General features: G+C 41.5%; 1 protein-coding gene across 1 annotated transcript in view; it reads right to left on the bottom strand.

Moving 5' to 3' along the window:
* Positions 1-535: 535 nt before the first annotated feature.
* Positions 536-26,008, bottom strand: part of RIOK2 (RIO kinase 2) — a 40,205-nt gene continuing 14,732 nt past the window's right edge. The window contains exons 5-10 of the mRNA XM_088444661.1: positions 24,827-24,915; positions 15,095-15,286; positions 14,522-14,614; positions 10,983-11,483; positions 9,696-9,768; positions 536-899 (exon numbers count right to left, since the gene is read on the bottom strand). Coding sequence (XP_088300787.1) covers positions 738-899; positions 9,696-9,768; positions 10,983-11,483; positions 14,522-14,614; positions 15,095-15,286; positions 24,827-24,915 — 1,110 coding nt within the window. The 3' untranslated portion in view covers positions 536-737. The remainder of the gene's footprint in view (positions 900-9,695; positions 9,769-10,982; positions 11,484-14,521; positions 14,615-15,094; positions 15,287-24,826; positions 24,916-26,008) is intronic.

Below are 26,008 nucleotides of genomic sequence, written 5' to 3'. Positions count from 1 at the left end.
GAGGGAGGGTTAGAGTTAGGGTAGGTAGAGGGGGAGAGTTAGCATACCGACCAACAGGTGTTGGTATGTTAACCCTGTCGGGATCCTGGTGACGGGATTCTGACCGACAGGCTCCTGACTGTCGGTATTTCGATTCCGGTGTAAAGACCTCTGGACAACATGAAGGATATTAGCCTAGAATCAAGCACCATACGTGTTACAGGCTGTTGCTAATAAACAGCTATACAATCAACAGGTAATATATACCCTTCCCTTAGAAGTGCTTTCTGGCCATAATCCGGTAACCATGAATTAACGTATCTGAACTATATTCAGGCAAGAGTTTCAGGGGAACTCAAGGGTGCTAGATTTAGGAGCTGCACTAGATACAGTTTACTCAGAAGCTTGCAGATGATGCTGGGACTTATAATTCCACCATGGAAGCCTCAGGTTACCTCCAGGGTAGGCTATGCTATTTCGTTAAGTGTATGCATACCTTTAGCTTGAAAATCATTTGCAGTTTTCATTGGATTAGTTCTTTTCAACCCTTATTTTATTGCACTATGGTTGACTATTTAAAAAAAAAATATATATATATATATTAAAAAAAAAAAAAAAAAAAAAAACACTATATGGGATAAAAAAAATGCAAGAAAAATAAGAGGTTTTACTTAGAAGCGTTTAAAAAAAAAAAAATCAATATTTCATAGCGGAGCAATTGTATAGCTTTGAGACTCTAAAACGTAAACGGTGCGCGGCTATCCCCAGAAACTGGCCGCATCCACGCTACACTTGATGTTGAACATATTTTCTCTGCGCTGCTTGGTACACACATTGGCTTCTCCCTTTTGCAGTCGTCTTCTGATAGAAGCTTTCTGCTGCTTCGTCAGCTGTCTCTTCACCTTCTGTTTCACCAATTCCTTGAAGACCAAAGAGAAAAAGCAGCATAGTGGTCAAACACAAGAAACACAGCAGGAGACTTACTGTATTGACAACGAATCTATATTTTAATTTCAGAGAAATTAAATTGGACTCTGCACTTTATTACTTTTTTTGCGATGATGTAATTTACTGGTTAAGAAATGTTTCCACATCTTATTGGATTTGTAAAAGAAAAAAGTTGCTTAGAGAGAGATTTCCAGCCAAATAGTACATTTTAATCAACACTCTCTGACCCCCAACTGGCAGAACGGTGGGGGTCCAATGCCAGGGACCAGGTCTTTCAGGGGAAGTAATCCCGAACAGCGCTGCACCAGGTCTTCTGTCCAACAACAACTGGAGCCGGAATCCAAGCAGCTCTGTACAGTATTAGTCTGTAATGGAAGGAGATGTGACTAATACATTTACCCAGCACTGTCTGCACCTCCGCTCTCCACTATTGTTAATGCGGGGACATTATATGGTGCAGCTGTAACAGGGTGGGATCTCACTGGCACTAGACACACTCAGTTCTGTTAGATGGGGTGAGGAAGGGCAATACATGTACTACTTAGATACTTAAATACATAAAAGGCAACATTGCAACATATACTATACAAGAATAGTGCTCAATAGTCTGCAGCAAATATGTCTACAATATAAACTCTCTCATCATAAATATGTATTTTTTATTATATGTTAAACATGAATCCTGAAATTGAGACACTTAATCCTACTAATTAATCGCAGTTAGATTAGAATTGGTATTTAGTTACTGTAAACATGCTCCAATACCTCTTTGTTTTTAGTAGAGTTGAGCGGGTTTGGATCTCAGAGACGATCCCCCCGCTGCCGCATCCCCTGCTGCCGACACCAGCGCTGCCCAACGTACTGAGGACACAGTTAGCAACCCCCACACTGCTGACACTCCCACACTGAGGACACCACCAGCACCCCTGCACTGCCGACACAGTCAACAAACCTGCACTGAGGACACCGCCGACACCCTGCATTGAAAACACCCCCACACTGCCGTCACAGTCAGCAAACCTGCACTAAGGACACCGCTGGCACCCCCGCTCTGCCGACACCCTGCATTGAGAACACCCCTGCACTGCTGATACAGCCAGAAAACCTGCACTAAGACACGGCAGCACCCCCGCACTGCCGACACAGCCAGCAAACCTGCACTAAAGACACCGCTGGCACCCCCGCACTGTCGACATCACCGGTACCCTTCACTGAGAACACTGCCATTCCATGTACTGAGGACAACCGGCAGCAACCCCCGCACTGCCGACACAGTCAGCAAACCTGCAACGAGGACACAGTTGGACCCCTGCACTGCTGACACAGCCAGAAAACCTGCACTAAAGACACCGCTGGCACCCCCGCACTGCAGACACAGCCAGAAACCTGCACTAAAGACACCGCTGGCAACCCCGCACTGCCGACACAGCCAGCAAACCTGCACTAAGGACACTGCTGGCACCCCCGCTCTGCCGACACCCTGCATTGAGAACACCCCTGCACTGCTGACACAGCCAGAAAACCTGCACTAAGACACGGCAGCACCCCCGCACTGCCGACACAGCCAGCAAACCTGCACTAAAGACACTGCTGGCACCCCCACACTGCTGACATCACCAGTACCCTTCACTGAGGACACTGCCATTCTATGTACTGAGAACACCCTCTGCAACCCCGCTCTGTCAACACTGCTGTCACAGTAAGTGCACTACTGGTGTATCCAACATCCATGTTGGAAATTAGAAGCTGAACTGCCACATGTTAGTGCCGCCCACTGTGTCACTTAGCTTAGTCAGCCAGCTAGCTTGATGCAACCTTTTGGCCTTAACTAGATGAAGCAAATAATATTGTGAGGTGGTCAAAATTGATTGGAAATTACTGGAAATAAATGTTATTCAGGTTAATTATACTGTAGGCACAAAAGCAGGCCCATTTTATGTGATTTTAGCTATTTTTATGGTTTTTTAAAGAAAAAAATCCAGACGCAAAACCAAAACACGAAAACAAAACACCAAGGAAAAAAATCCAAAACCAGATTCAGATCCAAAACCAGGGGAGATCCAGATCCAAAACCAAAACACGAGGGTCGGCGCACATCTCTAGTTTTCAGCAGTTAGTCCAAAACTGATTTGTACATTGAGTGTCTGTAATTTACCATATTTTTCAATAAATACTTTTACTCTTGTTGCTTGGCAAACTGGGAGAGATTTGTGTGGAGCAGTAAACAGTGAGATCTGGAACACTGTCTCACCTCCTACACTTGATAATGTTCTGAGAACATAGCGGGTTATGAATTCCCAATGGAACGCGCATTATAATGTCTTCCATCATGCAGGCCAGATGCAGGAGCATCCTGGCAACTATTCTTATGCTGACAGAATAAAACGGGGCGGCCACACACACAGTTTTATATACTGCTCACAGAATGTTTATTGTTTTTTTCCAAACTGATCAAGGATCTCAATATAGAGAAAGGAATGAAAAGACCCAGACATATATGCTACACATATTATACATGTTTAAGGCCTCTAATCACACAGTACCTCTAGACATCTACAACTGTACATCCAAGATAAAACACTTGACAAACACAGAATCCTGTACAGTGCGGTGTGAAACATATATATACTAGTCGGGCATACACACTAAAGCGAGCAGGCATGTCAAACTCGCGGCCCAAATAAACATTTTAGGCGGCCCAACAGTGTGGGCCCAAATACATATATTATGCGGCCCAGTCACCCCTGAGCTCCGATTGCGGCAGGGGTGACTGGGCCACTTAATATTTGTGTTTACTCTATTTAAAACTTTGAACGCTGGTCTCTGAAGCGATCAGAGACTAAAGAAACCTCTGATCGCTTCAGAGACCAGCATTCCCAGGAGCCTGCCCTGCTGATCTAGTTAGATCCAGTCAGCAGCAGCGTCTAAGCGGGAGCGGTGGCCAGCATGAAGAGAAGTAAGAGAGAGGTAAGTACTGCACAGGGGAGTGGGGCCTGTTGTATACTGGGAGGGGGCACAGCATAAGGGGGAATGCGTAAGGGGCTCTAATACAGGGAGCATTGCTTAAGGGGCACTGCATAATGGGCTCTAATACAGGGGGCATTGCATAAGGCATTACTGTGGGTACTGCATAATGGACACAATTGGGGGCACTGCGTAAGGGGCTCTAATACAAGGGGCATTGCATAAGGGGCTCTTATACAAGGGGCATTGCATAAGGGGCACTACTACAGAGGGCACTGTATTGGTTTTTATTAATAATAACCCTTTCAAAATGGCATATAACACTTTTTTCTTGCGCCCCACACACTCTTAGACCTTGAATATCCGGCCCGGTTGGTATTTTGAGTTTGACATGCCTGCACTAGACGATAAAAGTGAATGAGATGAACGATAACTATATCGCTCAACGATATATCGTTCATATCGTCCAGTGTGTATGCACCAAACGACCAATGATGTGTGCTCCCGCGGGCCGTTAACGAAGTTTGCTGTCGTGCAAACATGCAGGCCAATCTGACGAGATCGTCAGAAGGAGCCCGTTCAGGGATATGGCAGGATGGCGTCTCTGAACAATATCGTTAACAAAATAGTTTAGTGTGTACACCCAATATTGTTTGTCCTGCACTTCGGCAAGTTCAAGGGAAAACTTTCATCAATATAGCTCACAACACACATCGTCTAGTGTGTATGAGCTTTAACACTAGACACACTGACATCATAGATAAATTATAACCACACTGAAAAAATGCTTTAAATATACATGTGGGAGAATATATAAAGTCAATCCTTTGTCAGGACGACATATTGGCACAGGGGCAAATGCAGGATTTCTTAAGAGGGGTTTCCAAATGCTTGATTTTAGAGTGAGTGTGAACAGTCCATGAAGAGGGCATGATTAGCAGCTAACCAGCTATAATATGCGATATACAAAGTGCAGTTATGTCATAATTCCGACAAACAGAGGGGCCAGCAATCCTGGTAATCCACTAAATGCGGCAGTAGGGCCATCCTATCTGAGTTGAATGTTTTTATTTCAGATGTGTCCACGATTCCAGAGAACTGGAGCAAGTCCAGGAGTCCAGGAACCTAGAACCAGCCCTGGATACATATGTACACATTGGTCTCCTTTTTTCACTGGATAGTATGTTATACAGTATTAATAATTAGCCTTATAGATGGTCTATAGCAGTGCACCACTAACAGTACATGTTTTCCAGATCTTCTAGTTTGTGCACAGGTATATTCAATACTTACTGACAAATTTTAAAAGGTCCACAAGTGTACTAATTATTTCATTTGTGATAGTGAGGAAATCTTTAAAACATTCAGCTCTAGTTAAATTGTATTATATACTATTGCTATTGTGGTCTTTTTAAACTACTAGAACACTGCTGAATCAGTCTCCCTCATTTGCATATGAGTTGGTTTCAGAAATTGGCTATAACAGAATATTATTTGGAATAAGTAGCTTGTTTGCTATAAGCAGCTTTAGGTTTATTTTAAAGTGTTAACAACAAAAATGGACTACAGCACTCATCAGAAACCATCTGAATGTATTTTAAAAAGTGGCCCTGTCAAATCAAATCACAGCCTTCATTTAAAAGTGTATAGCATACACTGAATAATTAATGGCAAATATAATGTGGTTCAGTACACCCATTATGGACGTACACCAAAATCAGAAAAGTTCCAATTTTCAATTACAGTACAAAGAACCTAGATATATATATATATATATATATATATATATATTACACACACACATACACACACACTCACACACACACAATAAATAAACCTATGAGAGGTGACAGTAGCAGAACCCTATTGCACACACATCTTACTTTACAGGACGATCTTCATACAGATATTATTAATAACAACAATAATGTTTATTTATAAAGTGCTTTTCTCCAGGCGCTTTACATTAGTAAGAAACCACTATTATAAAAGGAGGCAGCCATCTTGATTGCCCTACAGTAGTTACAGCGGGTGAATATAAAAATACAAAACACAATATACACAACAAAATCATAATTTCCACGGAATGATAATCCCACTCGTGAATGAAACAGGTGACGAGCCCACTACAAAGGTTACAATTGGAGAGACAAGCAATACGTGGATATATTGTGGATAGAATCAACATTGATAAGTATCGGGAAAAAATAGTAAATACGAAATGTGCCTTCTTTGTGCACAGAAATAGAATAATAGGTTAGATTAATTTGTTTTTAAATATTGTGTGTGACAAATAAATAATTTATATAAGATGGTCTTTACATAATTGTGATTGCTTTGCAATTCAGCCAAAACATATTCTGAGCTCCTTTCCTCTTTATTGTTTTACAGATGCTATAGTTAAGGTTTGCAGTACCATTGCATGGAGATGTGTTTTAGTAAATATGACTGTATAGCTAATTTACTCTAATTTTCATTGGCATTTTAACTTTATCATTTACATTTCAGAATACTTTTCTGTATCTGCTATAAATGCAGGGATCTGTGTTGTGCACTCACTTTTATTTTAGCCCCATAGAAGATGGATCTTTACATGCTGTAATAGCCAGCAAAGAGAACTGTGTGTGCAGGTAACTACAACGTTTTACAGCTAGATTCCCAAGGCGGACACAGGCAGGCTCAAAGCACCCACAGGTCACTGGTCTAGGGGACACGTAGTAGTTGAGAGGAGAACAGCCCTAAACATATAAAAATAGATTGTAACTAAAAAGGCTATTGAAAGATTTTATTACCATTTGTTCTTTATTTTTAATATAAAAAAACCAGAGACAAAAACATTAAGTATTTATTTTAAAATATGAAAGTGTTACGTTTTGCTAAGAATGTTACTTCCCGTCAGGGCAGCCGCCTGTTACACACACATTTACAAGGCCGGAGTGAAAACAAGGATGGGATCCCTACAATTGTATCCAATTAGCTTACTGAAAATAACACTTATTTACAGCAATTTATCTTATTTGGTGTTTGTTCAGTGCTCTGTGTAATCACTTAATGGTACAGGAAAACAATCTGACCTTACTGATAAAATAAGAGCCAAAACCATCTCTAGTCTTTAAGAATGCGATTCATTTATTTTTCAAAAATATTTAATGACTTCTTTAAACTACTTAGCGCCATCATTTTCAGAAATATGTTAGTAGAAAAATATAGGAGATCAAAGAATTAAGTTTTTTTAGCTAACAGAGCAGGTTAGTTCTCCTTAGGAAAGCTACCCATCTGTATCATACCAATGCACTTATGTACTAAAGTCATATTCACCACTGCTCATTTACACAATGAATATAATTTAAATTATTAACTGATTCAGTTTTTAGCTTCACTCTTGCTGTGATCATCGCCAGAACTACCTAAGGCAGTGGTTCCCAAACTTTTTTGAATCACGGCGCCCTTGAGTATCAGCATTGTTTTCACGGCACCCCTAAGCTAAAATTTGTTATTGAGAAATTCAGAAAAAAATGTAGTGAAGTAGTAAAGTGAAGTAAATTGTGCTGACCTGTCATCTTTAGGGTCAGTTATGTGGTGGTGACAGGTTTGCGCTTCTGTTTGTCCACATGTTTACATTACATTGACCATAAATAATTTGATTTGGTGCTGGACCACCAACCTGAGGCACCCCTGCAAGTGTCCTGAGGCACCCCTGCAAGTGTCCTGAGGCACCCCAGGGTGCCGTGACACGCAGTTTGGGAACCACTGAAATAAGGGAACATCCAGCACCTTAGTTAAACCATCCCACAAGTAGCAGATACATAGGAGTACACCAGATGGGATAATTCCATTACCTTAATAGAGTTTTGTTGCACATCAGCTTTGCAGATTACTATAAAAATGAAAAGAGAGGAAGCGATTGCACTAGAACTGGATGCTTGCTGCGTGTGCCACCAAGACTGACACCTGGCGTAAACTCGGCAAATTTTCCATTATGAGACACTTGGTGAACTGCAATGCTCCAGCTAGCTAAAGAAGTGAGAAAAGACCTCATGTGCCTCCCATCTATAAGGGGGTAGGTGAGGAGGGTGATGAGGATGCAACAAATGCACAGAGTGTCTAAGGCTAATGATATGTCCATTACTTTCTATATTGTGTATTTATTTGCCGTCATAATTGCACTGCCTTTGTCTAGAAAAATACATGTAAAGTAATCAGTATCTCTGTAGCACTGCAAAACCAACGGCTCCTAACCAAACTATTCCGGCAGCCTGCCAAGCTCTGCTGAAATGAATAATTCAAAACTACTAAAAAGGGATAATCTGGATTCTCCTGGAGACAAAACACATGTGTTAATATAAAGAGTTGATTTCAAAACATGTTATTGCTAATGGAGTGGATTTCAAAAATAAAAAAAAGGGATTTCATTAAAAATGAGATTAGGCTTTTGTTTTTGTGTACTGCCAAATACACTGAATAAAAATGTTACTATTATAAATTGTGTGGATTGTCCTTCTGTGTGTGATGCAAAGTCTCACATCGCACACACTGATGAGACAGAATCAGCATCAGCCTGTCACTGCAGTTACCTTTTCCCACTATTTATCACCAGTTATTTATATAACGAATGCAGCGCTTTACAGAGAATATTTGGCAATTCACATCAGTCCCTGCCCCAGTGGAGCTTACAATCTATATTTCCTACCTCGTGCTCACACACATACACTAATCACTGCTTTCAGATCTTCAAATACAGGTGCTGTGGTGCTTTTCTGGCAATAGCTATTCAGGTAATTACAAATCCAATACAGGTTGAGTCTCCGATATCCAAAATCCTTGGGACCAGGGGTATTTTGGATAACGGAATATTCCATATTTTGGAATAATTGCAATGCATAATGAGAGATATTGGGAATGGGACCCAAATATACACACAGAATGCATTTATGTGTTATATACACCTTATACACACAGCCTGCAGGTCATTTTATACAACATTTTCAATAATTATGTGGCTCAAACAAAGTTTGTGTACATACATGAAATTCAGTTATGTTTCATATACACCTTATACACAAAGCCTGAAGGTAATTTTATACAATATTTTTAATAATTTGTGCCTTAGACAAAGTTTGTGTACATTGAACCATCAAAAATCAAAGGTTTCATTATCTCAGTCAAGCCAAAAAAATTCTGTATTTCAGAATATTCCGTATTTCGGAATATTTGGATATGGGAGACTCAACCTCTACTACGTATTTTGCCTTCATCAAGACAAAGATAATTCATTCAAAAGACACGAGCAACAGTTAAAATGCACTGTAAAAACAAAGCTATAATGCCATGCATACATGTATACAATTTACCTAGTCTTTGGGCAATATTAGTCTATACCTGAGCACAACTGGGAAACACACATAACCTCTCTTTTTCCTTCCAAGCCAGAACAGTCTCATAAAAACTTTGTTTTGCAATTAATATGATTTATGTTCCATGGACAACTCCTGGAATCACTCAGTTTAGATATTATTTCAGGAATATGCACAATGTAGGAGGGTTCTCATTAAAAACATAAATCTATAGGTTACGGATGAATACGATATGACCTAGTGCATTTTGTTTTATTACTACAAAGTATTTTACTTATGGGCTGGATAATACTTAATTCTTCATTTTATATTATTTGGAACTGCCTGTGTTGGGATGATTAGATAAACAAATCAAAAAGTTTGGGAGGACAAAAAAAAGAATAGCAACAGCATAATAAATAAATATCCTAGATTTGCATAGATACAATCTATAAAACTGCAACAACTTACTGGTGGGATGGTAGAACAGCTCCCGGCCGTACCCACTGATGTCACACTCGTAGTTCTTGTTCGGTGTTCATCTCTACAACAACACACACAAATACTGCATATTAACCAAGCACTTCAATAATTAAAAAAATGAAGTCATGCAATTATGTGGTTTATCAGATCACGGTGTTAAAGAGGGCAATACATGACAGACCGAGAATAAGTGTTTTTTTTTTTTTTTAATGATTACAGAGGATTTTCTCACTTCTGAGAAAGTAAAGATATTAAAGATTATACAGGAGCACAACATATTGGTGATGTTAAATCTGCTGCAGGTAGAATGTGAATTTGTAAATCTATCCCTCCTGCTCGTCCATTACCTGCCCAGTTTTAAAGTGAGAGGGAAAGAACAAACAACAGAATGTTTATAGCAACACAGAGTATTTCAGGATAGGACTGCGCTGATCATGTGGGAAGCAATGGATGGTCCATTTATACCACAGGTTCTCAAAGTCGGTCCTCAGGACCCCAAAACAGTGCATGTTTTCCAGGTCTCCTCATAGATTCACAAGTGAAATAATTAGCTCCACCTGTGGATCTTTTCAAATGAGAGTAATGACTACACCTGTGCACCTGTTAGGTGACCTGAAAAATGTGACCTGTGTGGGGTCCTGGGGACCAAGTTTGAGAACCACTGATTAATGCTATTAAGTTGGTGAGGGCAGAATATATGTGAGGAGAGGAAGGAGCAAGGTTCCCAACATCAAAGATTTGTTGTGAGGTTTCTGTCAGGTACATTGTGGCGTAAAACTCAGCCCTATATAACATGAAGTGTATACTTCTTACTGATTGTATTACAATAGCATGTATTATATGAACTTGAATCTCAGAGGCATCTAAAGCCAATGTTAGAGCATGTTAATATATATGATTAAACCATAGGGGTGCCAAGAAGCAGAGTCTCTCAATCAAGTAGGGAAACTCCTATAATGGTCATTATTAGGGCTTCAGACACCCATACAGAGCTGCCTCCTGCAGGACAGAAGAGCCAACATTGAGCCCTAGCCTACTACAGTGAGAAGGTTGAGCTATGTCTAATGTGAAGCACATACTTTGTGCAGTCTTTTAGGATAAATATGAAAATGATCTGTATGGTAAGCGGTTTATTCCCCATACTGCTACTAATAGAAATACAGGACAAGAGCACAAGGCCAGTACAATAGCATATGTATGTGCCTAGAGAGTGCTGTTGTATGTACAAGGCAAACTGTCATCATAATGTATCATGAGACTTTAGTCATACTCTACCTGAATGGTCTGTATTCTTTGTTGACTCCAGAAAGATCCACTAGATCAGGACATTCGTCGTCATAATTCTCCTGCTCATCACTTTCCTGGCTTCCAACATCCTCATCTGAACTTGACTTTACATTTCCCAGTCTGTCGCTCACGTCACTAGCAGTTATAGATGTGTCTGTACAATCTTTGCCATGGGTCCCCTCCAGTTCTGCTACAGCACTATTGTACTCTGCCATGTCTAGGCTTGGCACACAGCTGTTATGATTGACTTCTGCTTCAGAAATGGGTCCTGAGTCTTCGTGTAATGTGTCTAGTACGGCCTCTGACAAGTTGTCACCATTCCTGCTGCTTTCGGCTCTCATCTGAGAGTCTCCTGAGGGTGTCTTGCAGACTATTTCATCTCCTACCTCCACGTCGTCAGGGCCGGCTGGCTGTAAGAGCTCATCATCCTCTTGCAACTCTTTGGTATAGCCGCTAGCTGCAATCTCCACATCAAGACAGCACTCTTTCCTTAATAAAAGAAATACAAAAAGACCCCAACAAATCAATAAATATTACAAAATAATAAATATTTGGTTGTCTGTACTAAGACTAAACATTTGATGACCTGATGCAGTTACGCCTTATGCTGGCCATACACCTGCACTACCAGCTATGATGAGATTTACATTCGATTCCCGGAGCTCCCTGGCAGTCCCGGCAGCACGATTTGTTTTCCATTGCACGCGATCTGTCGTACGATCGATCGTGTGCCTCACGCGCTCAACAGGGAAAAGTAATTGAAATGATATGGAATGGACGCATGATGCATCGCATGCACTAAATACACAGTATGATCTGCACACGATACGATGGATAATATGGGCTGCAGAAATCTGATCATACGATCCGTTTTAGGAGCTACGGGAGTGCGAATCGGAACGTATCCTACTCCAAAAATACATGATTCATCGCAAGACTCGTTGAAAATCGGGCAATCGGCCTGAAATCGTGCAGGTGTATGGCCAGCATTAGATCCCTCCTGATGTACTTTTATTAACAGTCTTATTCTACTGTTAGGGGACGTCACATTCCAAGTATTTTGTTTTACAATCATTTGTATTTGCTTTATACTTAAAACCAAATTTACTAACATTTGTCAAGTAAATCATCCAAACCAAACTAGCGTTAAATACAGGTTTAATGTGTTGTTTGAATGACATTGAAACTGGCAAAGACAAGATGCTATATCACACAGTACTGCCAGTTACAGTAGGAGTCACTTTGTACAAAGCAATGGGAAAGGGTCACCTGCTAATGTAAAAATAGAGATGTTCTTTAAGGAATGCTGGTTTTGGAAAACGTAGCAAGTAAATGAACAGTCTATGCCTGAAATTGGTTTATTCTAAACAGAATTTTCCACTGAAGCTAAATAGGAAGTGAAGAGCAAGCTATTCACATGAAAACAGATACTTCCCTGGCACAGAAAGCTCACTTATTGCTGAAGTTCCCATAACCCAATCTACAATGAAAGCATCCCAATGGAATAAAAGCACAGAAACCAGAATGCCTCTAAAATGTATTTCAAATGTTCTCCCAAAACACTGAATCTGAGTTTCCTGACTGTCAGACTGAGGCACAGCACTCGGGGGTGTTACTGAGTTAGAGGGGACTGGAACCTGACCTAGGCTATTAGTCAGTTGCACGTCCAGTGTAAGTATTTTTGCCCCATCATCCTCTCACTTGCCTGGATTTAATCATTCAGCCCCCCTCACTCTTATGTTTACTTTCCTTTCATCATTTTCCTCAATGCCCTCTGCAACTTTATAAGTGACTTCAACAGAAATCCCATAAAAATATATTCTTGTATTTGGCGAGTATTACATTTGGCAGTAATAGCGATGACTAATTGTGAAACTGTTCAATGAGGGAGTTTATATCTGTCAGGCGAAGAGGGGAGAGACAGCCCCACGCCAGCTCCTCAGCACACCTAGATAGAAGGATAACCTCATAAAATCTACTTAGAACTATAAAAGATAGAAAGTTGTGTTTAGAACAATAGTCACTGGGAGTTCTGTGACCTTATAAGAGCATTTAGCCTGTCCTTTTTATTCTTTGGTTACTTCTAATTTCCTTATAGCTTTACAGGGATTCAGTACGATTGACCACCGGCCGCAAATCCCGACAGTGGCATCCCGGCAGCAGTGAAAATCCCGATTGTCCCAAGGTAAGTATGTCCTACCCTATTCTACCCCCTAACCCTCCCTTAGGGGTGCCTAACCCAAACTTCCCCCCTAGGTGCCTAACCCTAATTCCTCCTCTAAGTGCCTAAACCTAACCCCCCCTTACCCACTGCCTAAACCCAAGTCCCCCGGGGGGTGCCTAACCTTGACCTCCCCCCGGGGTGCCTAACCCTAACCCTCCCTTCCCCTAGCCTAACCCTAAACTCCCGTGGGGGTTCCTAACCCTCAGTCCCCCCCCGGGAACCCTAAATCTAACCCTCCCCGTCCGCGCGCAGCTTACCTTCGAATGGTAAGCCGGGTGTCGGGCTCCCGGCGTAGGTAAAATGACAGGCATCAGGATTTCAACCCCTTAGACAGTCGGGAAGCCGATGGTCGGGATTCCATCCGTCGGCTTTCCGACTGCTTCCCCTTTACAGTAGTATCGGTACATCATTCCTATTTTATAACAGAAAAAGTAATGTACCCTCTATTATAAACTATAAATGAAAACATAAGAAGTCACAGAGGCGTTCTGCCACCATACAAAAGAAACAATGCTGCAGGCTGAGCGCCTTTATGCAAGACATGAAGGGAGGAGAGGGGGGGGGAGATGTTTCAAAGCTTGGATATGGATAAAGTGGAGAGAGATAAAGTACTAACCAATAAGCTCCTGTCACTTTACAGGCTGTATTTGAAAAATGACAGAAGCTGATTGGTTGGCACTTCATCTCTTTCCACTTTATCTGCAAAATTTGATACATCTACCCCATGGTATGAGGAGGTGGCATCGAATAGTGTTCATTTAAAATAATGGATTCCTTATAATACTGACATGAAAAAAAAAAAATCATCTTTAGCTACATAGTAAACATATAGATATTAGTGTACATTCTAGGTCCTGCACGGGGAAGGGGGGGCGCCGAACCATAGAAAGGGCACTCTAGCGTGCGTTGAAGGTGAGCGCACAAAAAGGGGGCAGGGTCACAAGGAAAAGGGGGGCGTCTAAGGTTTGCCTCCTTTTCATCACTCTTGGGGGCATGTAGAACACACATTTCCAAACATGCATACAGACTTAACATGACACAGACAGACAGAGGCAGGGACATGCAAAGTCACAGTAATAAAGACACAACCTCGTACAGACACCTGTTCCCCATAGCACTTTGCCTCCTACAATTTTGATCATTTTCAGGTAAGTATCGTTTTATGCTCATTTTGGTAAACATGGGCCGGCACTTTTTATATAGGCACTTTTTATATAGGCACTTTTTGTCACTTCACACAATATACACAGGTTCTGTTTATATATACACAATCACAAGCATAAAGCTCCTTTCCTTTACTTACTGAATGTCAGCGAAGGTTGGGAAAAGTTCGCTTTCATAGTTAAAACGTCTCAGGAAAAATTCTCGAATACATTTCACATCTCTGTCAAAATACCTAAGTGGGAGGAAAATAAGATAATATAAAAAAACATAACACTGCGGTTTTCTGGGCTTGTAGACATCTTATAAATGTATTCCAGCTCCTTTGTTAGGGGCTGCTCAAATCTCACTTCCTTATCTGTATAGAGATCACACTGGTATACCAGACATTAGAATAGTTTACTGCACTTCAAATCTGAGACAATAAATCACTTGAACATGTTCTTGGCAGCACTGGGTCAATCCATGGTTTGTCAAGTTATCGGTAGACAGAGAAAAACGATGCTATTAGTAGGTAGTTGATGCATGCATGTATGTATGAAAGACTGAATGAATAATGTAGAATGATGTACATTAGTGCCTGTGCCAAGCATTACTTAAAATTATGTATTAATCAACTCAAGGACATCTCTCTTGCACTGTGTATAGGAACTCTCTCCCGGTGAGCTCTACAGGATAGCATAGATATTAAGTTGTTGCAAGGGTTAACACGCACCATTCAGCATTCGAATGTGACGTAGAGACCATTTGTGGAAAATCAATCATGGTGACGTGGTCCTCATCGTCCAACATTAAATTAAACTCATTGAAGTCTCCGTGGATCAGACCATGATTTGCCAGCTTGATAATCAGCTCCATTAATTCATTGTATAAAGATGCTGGATCTTCAATGTGACGCACCTGGCACCTAATGGTGAGAGTATAAAGCAAATTCTAAGTGAATCATAATAGTACAACACATTATAAGGAAAAGTCACTAAAAAGCATATAATCCCAGCATATGGTGGTGTTAAATATACTAAAAAGTTTACATGCCATCTAAATTATAAACCTGTGCTAAAAACACTTTTTAAACTGACATGCTATGTGCACTACATAACCCTTCAAATACTCAGTGCCTTATCGTTGTACCCTGGTCCCATTCGTATCCTCTATCAGTTAAAACGGTACTCCACCCGTCAGAATTACTTATAATATTATATGGTGATGCTGTAATAAATCCAGTCATATTTTGCCCTAAATCTGTACATTTACTCATTTTAGCACAGGCTTGCAATTTATTGTCATTCTGAGTTTAGGAAGTTCCCATGGTTTCTTCAAACCTTCAGCCTAATTATATCATATTTAATAATTTTTGTTGTCTATACCGTCTAATTTGATAAAGATCCGTAAGCTCAAAAAATTGTATAAATTGTGTCTAGCACATACAATGCTGATCAGCTGTATATAATACTCCTATGTGTCGGCTATGAGTTGTGTTTGCCACCTCGTGGCACACCCCTCCTCATATCTTTAGTGCTCCATGCCCTGGACACTACCCCAGAGATGCCAATTCTTCGGCACTAGGTCACAACGCTAAATTATCATCACAGCTGAATAAGACAGACAAGAGGACTCTGACACAAGATAAGGACGGCTATACAGAAAGAGACAGACAGAGGTAATACTGTCATAGATAGCAAGAATGTGTTCGTACATTTCTCCTGTAATATTTCTTTTCAATAAACCAAAAAGAAAACACACACAAAAAAAAAATAGTCCAGACCCATACTGAGAGGAGAGAACTTCATGTAGGTTGTTACATTTTACCCAGATATCCTCTTACTTTTAAGTAGTTCGCAGCACCAGTGATTTTTTTGACATGTATGTTAATAAGACAGTACTGGGCAATGTAGCATGAGCATAGCAGCAGCAACTACTAATCAAGGTGTAGCCAGAGTGGCCTATCACAGCCTTGCACAGACACAGCTCTTCTAATGTACCGTTAAACCTTCCAGTTTGTCAGTGATCTATAGCTCAGTGACAGAGGCTGTTAGTTTGCTAATGCCTGAAAATTTATTTTTAAAATTGAAAACAAATAAACAAACAAAATAAAAGATGATTGGTTTCTTCCCCACCATTGTTGCAAAATTTGACTATTCATATACAATTTTAGATAATGGCACCTCAACTCTCTACTGATAAATTCCATTCACACCTCCAAGACTTAAAAACCAAACTGTCATCAAAGCAAACCATTCTCATATCAAAAGCTTGCCTGTGCCCACACTTGCACAAAGTGTTGTCCTCCCCCTCTCTCTTATCTAAGCTATGCCACTCCTCATTAGACTGTAATCTCTAACGAGCTGGGTCCTCTCTCCTCTCCAACTTCATCCACCTGTGTGTCATTGTATTATGCCTACTGCATGCAATGTATGACACTTGCTTGTTACATATTTTAACCACTATGTCTTATTTACAGTATTAGGATTAAGTAGATGTTAGTTTTGCCTTACTGCTTCTTTAATGCCCTATATTTTGTATTTGCTAGTTTTGTGCTGTTGGTCTTCTATAAATTTTCTTACTATATGGCTCTGCAGAATCTTTTTGCCATGTAAATAAACCAGATTTTTTTTTTTTTTTTACAGTGCATAAGTGTAAATGAGTCCCGGATATGCTTTTTAAACATTCATTCCTATTGAATGTAGCAATAGGACTTGTCTGTACTATGGTGGTCAGAAATTAGAAAATAAAGTTGCAGTGACATCATGTGGCAGATGTAGAGAATGCAGCACTTTATAAGAAACCAAGTGCTGTAACATTTAAGGCGATCTAACTATAAAAGTCCCATATGTGTATGATATTACATATTTTTCATTCAAGTTACTTCATCCAGACTCATAGGGGGGAATTCAATTGAATGCGCTATTGAATAGCGACGGGAGGGACTCCCGAAGATATTCAATACACTGCGCTGTTAGGTCGCGCTAAGGATTTCGTCTCTCACCCCCCTGGGGATGCGAGGAGAAATCCGACCAAAGTGCCGGGCGCGCAGCAGTTTTTCTGCATAGCTCTACGCTAACAGCCACACGCCCGGCACTTTGGTCAGAGAATGCCGGTTAACGCGCCTTAACACTCTTGTTAAGGCGCGATAGGCGTGTTAACTGGCAATTCTCCGACCACACAGCGCAGTGTATTGAATAGCTTCGGGAGTCCCTCCCATCACTATTCAATAGCGCGTTCAATTGAATTCCCCCCATACTGTGTAGAGTATAACATAACTGAATTTTGCACCTTATTTTACTCTGATCTGTGATCCATCTCAATCACAAACAGATGTTGCCAGCTCAACGCAAAGACGTTTAAAATGTGCATCAATATTGGCCAAAATGCTCAAATAATGAAACTCTGTATGTCAAGTATTGTTGCTGTGACACCACTGGCAATGTCCCTGTATATGAATTCTCAAATCTGTATCTGTTGCATAGGATGCACATGCCCAAAATCGTCTTCTTAATTTAAATGACCCAGCTCTACATAAGCACTTGTTATTTTAGGTGTATTATACGTATGGATTCACCTGTAGTTTAAGTATTCTGGTTCATTGTCTGCTTACGTCACAGTTGCTAATGCAATGGCTTCAACGTGTCCTCACACTAACGCCAGGTTTTTATGGGTTACCTTCAAATGGCACCAAGTTTATGGACCAGGGGGTAATCCATTTTTTATATACTGTTGAGTTCTGGGAAATAGTTCTAAACTACACAAGTGTTCCATCTAATCATACAGCCATAAAATACACTGTACAACAAATTAATACTTTTAATTTGTTTCCTTTCTAAAAATAGTCATACATTACTAATTTGAGGTCAAGAAAAGCTAAAAATGATTTCAGAATGGTTTTTACTAGCTCTATTTTTTGAGCTACACTACTTGCACTATACTGCATGTACATTAGTAATATAGTCATAGTGAAAAGCTATTTTATAATAATCTGATATTTTCTTGATAGAAAATAAAGAACAGTTGCTTTAATTCAATCAATCACAAATAAGATTACAAAACGAAACAAACATACAGCATAGGAAAGTACTATGTAATATAGTGGCCTATACATGGGGTCGCTTTCTCTTTGCTTGTCGCTTGTACTCCTCTTCTGGGGCATCTCTTGTCACTGTCCAACAGTAGTGATTCCCCTACCCTGATATCTTTGTTCCATTGCTGAAATGTCTTGGTGGAATCGCTCACTATGCTTGTCACTCAGTGCACCACAGTTATCTTGTGTGGGTAATCCCGTGAATCACATATATTTGAATAGGGGAGGGGACAAATAACGGATTCATTTAATTGGGTCATTAGGCCCCGTCCCCTCTGCGCGGAACGCAGATTCTCTCCATTCTGCCCACTTCACTAGGAATACCCCTACATCGTCATAAATGGGCTATATCTTGGAACTCAGAGCTAACAGAGTTTTAAATGTCATATTCAGTCTCTGCATGCTGAAATCAATTAGAACTAACTATTTTCACATCGGAAACATTTTCAATGTTGTGCAGTGATATTGGACAGCAATATCAGACCTAGCAGATGATCAGTTAAGAACAGCTCCATATGGAACGTGACCTATATGCATTTGGCCACTGAACAAGATAGGCACAGCTTGCCCATGACAGTGGCATTTGGATCACATATTCATGACTGCAGGACAACTTGTTAAACAGTCATAAATATTGGCATATTTCATATCACATAAAGCTATGAACGTAGAATAGAAGAGATTAGCCACTGTGAGACTGATCCCCTGCTGTACTTTATGGTTCCCCTGACACAAAAGGGCCCGATTCAGACCCGGACGCTAAGAAGCGTTCGCTCGTAGCTGCCGATGGTTCGCATGTGTATGCGCGAACCGCAGGGAAAGATCGGGAAGCGTACGCTCGCCCAGCATAGAGAGCCCACCAGAGTGAGTGACAGGAGAAGTCGTTTGTGGGTGGTAACAGGGGCAGGCCACTAGAAACGGGGGAGGGGGAGTGTAGATGTGAATGCAAGCGTGCCTGACCGAAATAACGCAGTTTCAGAGGCATGCATAATTAACAGGCAGCGTCATAGTACACGTCACCTGGTTGTATTTCACAATGAAGTTATCACAGTGCTTGCTTGAGGTAGGGTATAGTCTACCTCAAGCGCTACGTTCGCTTCCGATGGTACCCAATGTACTGAAGGTTGCATACACTTCCTGGAGATGACGTGCGCTAGTAGGCATCTTAAGACAGGCTTGTGGGAGTCTGCATACACAAAGCGATCACACGGCCAGACATAGTGGGCGTGCTTATGCCTTGCCGTACGTTCACCTGCCATGCCATCACTTTGCATACGCTGGGAACGAGCGTTCGCACCTTGCGCCCGAGTCTGAAGCGAGTCCATAGTCCTGTCAAACAGAGCTGGACTGTGCCACTCAAGTCTTGCAGGTATAGAGGTTGGGGAGTTGCAGCCCAATTTACTATGGATAGGAACGCATAAATAAATGTGGGGTTCTATTGGACAGGTTACACAACCATCCAATCAGATGCTCCATTCTACCAGTTCCTGCCACAGAGGAAGGTCCAAGTGCTACACATAAGGGACACTAAGAGGAGGGGGGAATTCAATCAGGCCGCGTGGAATAGCCATGGGTAAACACGTGCTAACGCATAGATTCCGCACAAAGTGCTGGAATCTATGGGTTTCTGTGTTCAATGTAGAGGTTTAAGGCTGCAAAGAAAAATCCAGCCTCTGGAGGTTACCGCAGCAGGGTAAACCACACTGGCAATTGAATAAACCCCCCCAGGTCTCACTCAAATGTCAATATTCACATAGTTGAACGAATGTTTGCTATAGTGCATATGCGAAAATTTATAAAAACTCCTGCAGTGCCTGTGTCACACAGTGTATGCACAAAGGTGCTGTTGCAATTGGGACACACGGTAACAGAAGCCACTGTTGTGACACTGTCGGACTGAACCTTTTCAGGTTTACCGTGAAGTATGTGTTAGGCCAGAGTGTACGCTAATGTAGCAATATATATTATCCATGTCCTGTATTGTATTGTTCTGTAAGTCACTTATCTACAACTTGTTTATGTACTTTGTAAGGCACTGCGGAACACTTGTGGTGCCATATAAATAAATGATAATAATAATGAAGTATACCCTGTGAGGGATGCAGGGAGGACTTTTGCCCTGTTGATTAACCATTTGTGCCTGTGAAGAAGCAACGGTTAACCTGACATGGCTGCAAAGTACCTCGGTGATCCTGCTAAGAGCAGGAGGCCGTCCAGATACTGGAGCAGTCGGATACACTGAACAGGTGAACTGTAAGAAAATCCATAAATTTGGTAAGTATGGGGTTGTGGACAGTCCAAAGGGCAGAGCCCGCAAATTGTAAGTGTTGCTGTGGCACTGCAAACCTGAGCCAATGCTGATGAGAGGGCTCTATACGTACCCGTAGCTATGTGTCCTGAATATTCAGAGATACCATAAAGTCCCCAGGTTCCAAACATCGGATGATGGAGCATAGGGGACTCCTCCTGAGTCCAGGCGCCTTTAGAAACTGGTTCAGGGATTTGAGACAGAGGATAGGCAAATGAGGACCAGTTGGCCACTGCCCCAGAAAGAAAGTAGAACAATTAGTCCCTCGCTGAGATAGTGAGGCTGGCCTAAATAGCTCTGCTTACAGCAAAGACTGTATAGCTTTCTGGATTTGTAAGGCACTGATCGGGTCTGAAGAAGGGCCCGTCTAACAACACATGTGAGGAGGCCGCCTGAGCAATGAGAGGCCGCACCCGTGAGAGACTACAACTCCTACCCAAGCTCCGTGGTGACTAGACACCAGCACTGGGTGAACTGAGAAAGTCGGTATCTCACACTGGAATTCCACAGATGTAGACCTGTCCCGTCAGGTTTAGAAGCAGGGTCGTCTGGAAGTCCAGGTCTCCTCGGTACCAGGTATGGTAGCCCTTGTGGAGGTCGACAACCTAGAAAAAACATGCCCTTAGGCTGACCCTGAGGACAAAAAGACTTAACAGATTTAGTCTCATTGTAGTGGGAGTAGCTGAAGGCGGTAATCCTGTATTAGTGATACTGCCAATGTTTGAACAAACTTGTCTAGGTGAGGACCAAACAAGATCTTCCCCATAGATGGTACCTGCACCTCTGCTTTCTCAGAGCGCATCCCTAGGGTATAGCGGCGGATACAGTCACAGCCGAAATCCTGAAGGTTAGGAGACTGGTATCAAATGTAGGTATTGCCATATATGACAAGTGCATATCTTATGTGAGCGACAAAAGACATTTGAACCCCAGACGTGTTGGAGGGTAAAAAAAACGTTACAAATGCATCAGCCCAGAATGCAATAGCATTAACCAACCATGCGATAGCCATGGTAGGACAGGCAACCGCCCCTGAAAGCGAGTATATTGATTTCAGGCAAAGTTACCACCTACGGATCCATAGAATCCGTCCATGCAGGAATGGGAGGCGTAGTAATGCCTGTAATCAGACGAGTAACATGCAAATCCAACCCAGGAGGTGATTTCTATTACTTGTGATGACCCTCAGGGAATGGGAAACAGGAGGCCAAATTGCTTTTGTGATACCTCGTATCTGGCGACAGCATGACCCTCGCCCTGAGATCCACCCGTTGGTCAGAAACGGGGACCCAAATGTTAAACTGAGGGTGTATGGTGCAGGATTGACATTCTCTATAACCAGAATGGACCTGACCGCCAGCCCCAAAGCAGGGTTAATAATAATACTTGAAATCGTCTCCCCCCGTGTGAGAGGGAAAGAGCCAGATACATCATCCAGTTCACGGCAGAGCCAACTGAGAAGTAACCACAGGGCGTATATCACGCCAGTTTATGCTTCGTAGAAAACGACATTCACCTAGTGTGACTATTGTGGTAATCCCTGCAAGGGGAATGACAGACTGTTGTGGTACCAGAGGGAATTCATGTACTGTGAAAAACCCCGGCGGAGAGCGATTGTCTGTGTCACAGGGGAAAGTGCAAGAAACTGCGAGATACCCTGAGATGAAAAGGGCAGTATGGTGAAGTAACCCCAAGTTACAACAAAGGGACCCGCCCAGTGATCCGCAATGGAGAGGATCCTGACAAAAACAAACCGCCAAGGGGATCGTGTAAGGGGCCTGGCACCAGATGGCGCCACATACATAACCCTTTCTGAGTCAAATCCTCCACACTAATACCTGCAGTCCAAGACTTGCAGGATAGCAAAAATGGGGGCAGCATCACGCTCTATCTCCTGGTCAGACATATCTGACTATCGCGGAAATATTAAGCAGCGCTATACTGGTGCTGACTGACGCTAAGAATAGCTGCAGGGACCCATTATCAGCATATGCAACACACAGTTCCACCTAAATTATGGCAACACGCAACAGTATGTGACAAACCTCACAAATATTGACAAGTATATATATATATATATGTGAGGTCTCAGAACCACCCTAAGTACTTTAGCTGTATTAGGGCAGATAGTAAAGATAAGGTATAGATATATACTGACAGGTGAGAGAAAAAGCACAGACAGTCAGCACTAGCATAAGTCACATACAATGCAGAAATATATATATATATATATATACACATATATATATATACATACATACATACATAAGCATGACATAATATACTGCAAAATGTCACTACATTCAACTGCCCAGATTCAGTGTCTGGGAAGGCTATAGCGCATTGTACACTGACCTGATGGTGAGGTACGCAGGGGGACTGGACCAACTGCCATCTCCGGAGATCTGCTGCTGCACCACAGAGAAAATGGCCGCCTGGAGACCTCAGAGGAAGCAGCTCAGCGACGTCAGACTATAATACAGCAGGGAAGGCTCCCAGCGCCTATCGTTAAGTCCCCGATGGGCTAGTGGACACGCGGGGTATGCCTCCATGGAGGGGAAGCCCGCCGCCTCTGCCAGTGCCTCCGGTCTGTCCCCAGAGACCTCGGACTGCATATTACCCGCCGGCGCCGCAGGGGGTCCCGCTGAGATCCCCATATCTGTACTGGCGTCTCAGCGCCGGTGGGGTGACAAAGCGGCAGCTTGGACGTCCTATGGGCAGTCCAACGCTGCCGCTCAGAAAAGTCCAAAGTAAAAATAAAAAACTTTGACCTAAAAAAAAATTAAATAAAGCTTAGGGGCTGCTAATCAGCCCCCCTGCGATAACGGTGACCCGACTCCGGCCGGGCACCAACTTAAACTGAGGTGCCTCTGGCTTGGGGGCGGAGCTATAGGGAGAGTGGACCCAGTGCATCCTGGGAGCTAAAAGCTTTAACTGCGTGGTGCCCGGATTTGGTTCCCAACCTATACCCCCAAGGTCAACCCTGTGGACCCCCTATGGACCCTGAAGTAGAAAAGGTTTCATCAGTAATAAGAAAACACTCTAAAATATTTTGGCTTTCTTGGTGTCACACCTTCCAAACACTATACATTTCTGGTCCTTTGTTTTAAAAGTCGTGTCAAGCAAGGTGTGAATGGAAGGTCAAGTAGTGGCTTTGAAGACTTTGTTCCTTGACAATGTGGCATGTAAGGCACATAACATCCAAATAATGCAGCGTATAGCCTTCCGTGGTCATCTTAAAGCAGAAGCAGGGCACAATGTTCTCACAAGAAAACCATTTCAGAAGGAACGAGGGATGGTGTGAAGGAACTCGTAATTGGGAAAGATGGTAAAGAAAGTTGGCAATGCAATGCCAACTTTGAAACACTTTTAGCAGAAATTAAAGGACACAATAACAGCTACTTGTCCAGGATTAGAAGATCAAATGTAAGGTCCCCTTAGGGTTCAAATAAAACACTAAAATCAGGTTGACAGAAGGGGGAAGAGACGATAAAGAATAGCATCTCTCCTGAATCTTGGGGCCATAAAGTCTGCGTGTAGAGCTCATCAAAAAAACTAAGCACAACCCTGTAAGCAAGGATACTTTTAATGGTCATCCCTTATTATTTCCAATATACATATAAAAAGGCAACAAAGTAATGTATGGCTCACTTCTTATCACCCTTTCCATAAAATAGTGGAATGATCGTGTTTTTTGTTTCTATTCAAACTGTAGATTCCATTTGAAAGAGATGTCTCTGTGTGATCTGCAGCCCATATGAAAGATTCATGGTCTGCCAACATCGCAGTCAGTGATTAGGCAAAGATATGTAATAACATCACCAGCATCACACTGTATGGAAAAGTAGAATTATTCACATATTGCACAAAGTGCACAAAGTCTCTGTATGGAAACCATCACACTGAGTTAATCACTTATTCATGACTTACACTGAGCAGCCATACTGTAGATTACATTCAGTTCAGAAAACTATTTTTTAGCACAAATATCCTTCATATTAGAAAAACTGGTACAGATAAATTGCAGTATAAAAACTATTACGATAAGATATGGAAAAACTTACAAGGGATACCCATTAATTAGCTCCATCACTACTGCATGTCTGTTGTAATCATATGGCTTTGGGACTGGAAATCCTGTGTCATATAATGCCTAGAAATGAGAGAAAGTTGCAATCCCATTTAACATATAAAAGGAATATAAAACATATAAAAGGTAAGCAATCAGCAATATGCTAAACATAAATCAGGTCAGCTGCAAAAAGTTATATTAATGAGGACTTGTTTGCCATCTCAAAGTCATTAATCATTTAAATTGCAATAACTTTTACTGCATCTATCCCTGTATTATGGCAAATCATAAAATACAGTTTACAGATCAGAATTCATACATATATCATACATATGTAGCTATTTTTTAAAAAATATATATTTACTGAATTTTCATGATACGCGTCCTCTAACATCATTCACTCAAACTTCTCTTTTTTCCTTGACAAAAATGGCGTGGATTAGAACAGTAACTGGGTGGCTCGGTGGCATTACTTCTATTGTCAATATTTTCTATTTTCAAATGTTGCTCCCATGTTTGAAATCGAGCACAGCATTAGGAACACTCTTAGCTCATTCCTAATAATTGTGCAAGGTTGTGTCTGCAGGAGCTGTCACTTTGAAGAACGCTATTCACGTGGCTACCCGTGATGGAAAGCTTCAGTTATTAATGAAGTCTCAGCATGTGAAGAAATAATAGCAAAGACACACAGAGGCTAGAAAACGTGCCAAAAATACAGAAGATGGGGCCATAATATAACCTGCAAATAAACCTAATCACATGAAACATTAAACAGGACATGTTAATAATATAATTAATAATAGTAGTACGCTAAATACGACAGATTCAAATGAGTATGATGAATCAATGAAGTGATCATTTACCATTTGGAATAATACAGACTACCTACACAGACAAAAGGCCCTTGTGCCGAGAATAAGCCAGACCCTGATCTGCCGGCATTTAGTTGACTGATATACAAAAAACCAATTAGATTGTGGAATTTCAAGCTTAAGGATGACATTCTTTGATGGGAACAGAAGAGGCAATTTAATATACCTCTTTCAGGAGGACATTCGCTACATTTATCTCAGGCTTCCAAAAAGGGAATGAGAAGAATACAGTGAGAAAATACCAAATCTCCTAAACTGCTTTGGGGGAGATTTATCAAAGCTTGGAGAGAGATTTTGTGTTT

The sequence above is a fragment of the Taudactylus pleione genome, unplaced genomic scaffold (genome assembly GCF_031769625.1).
Source record: "Taudactylus pleione unplaced genomic scaffold, aTauple2 ptg000370l, whole genome shotgun sequence".
NCBI lineage: Eukaryota > Metazoa > Chordata > Amphibia > Anura > Myobatrachidae > Taudactylus > Taudactylus pleione.
This window is presented reverse-complemented; position numbering and strand designations above follow the sequence as displayed.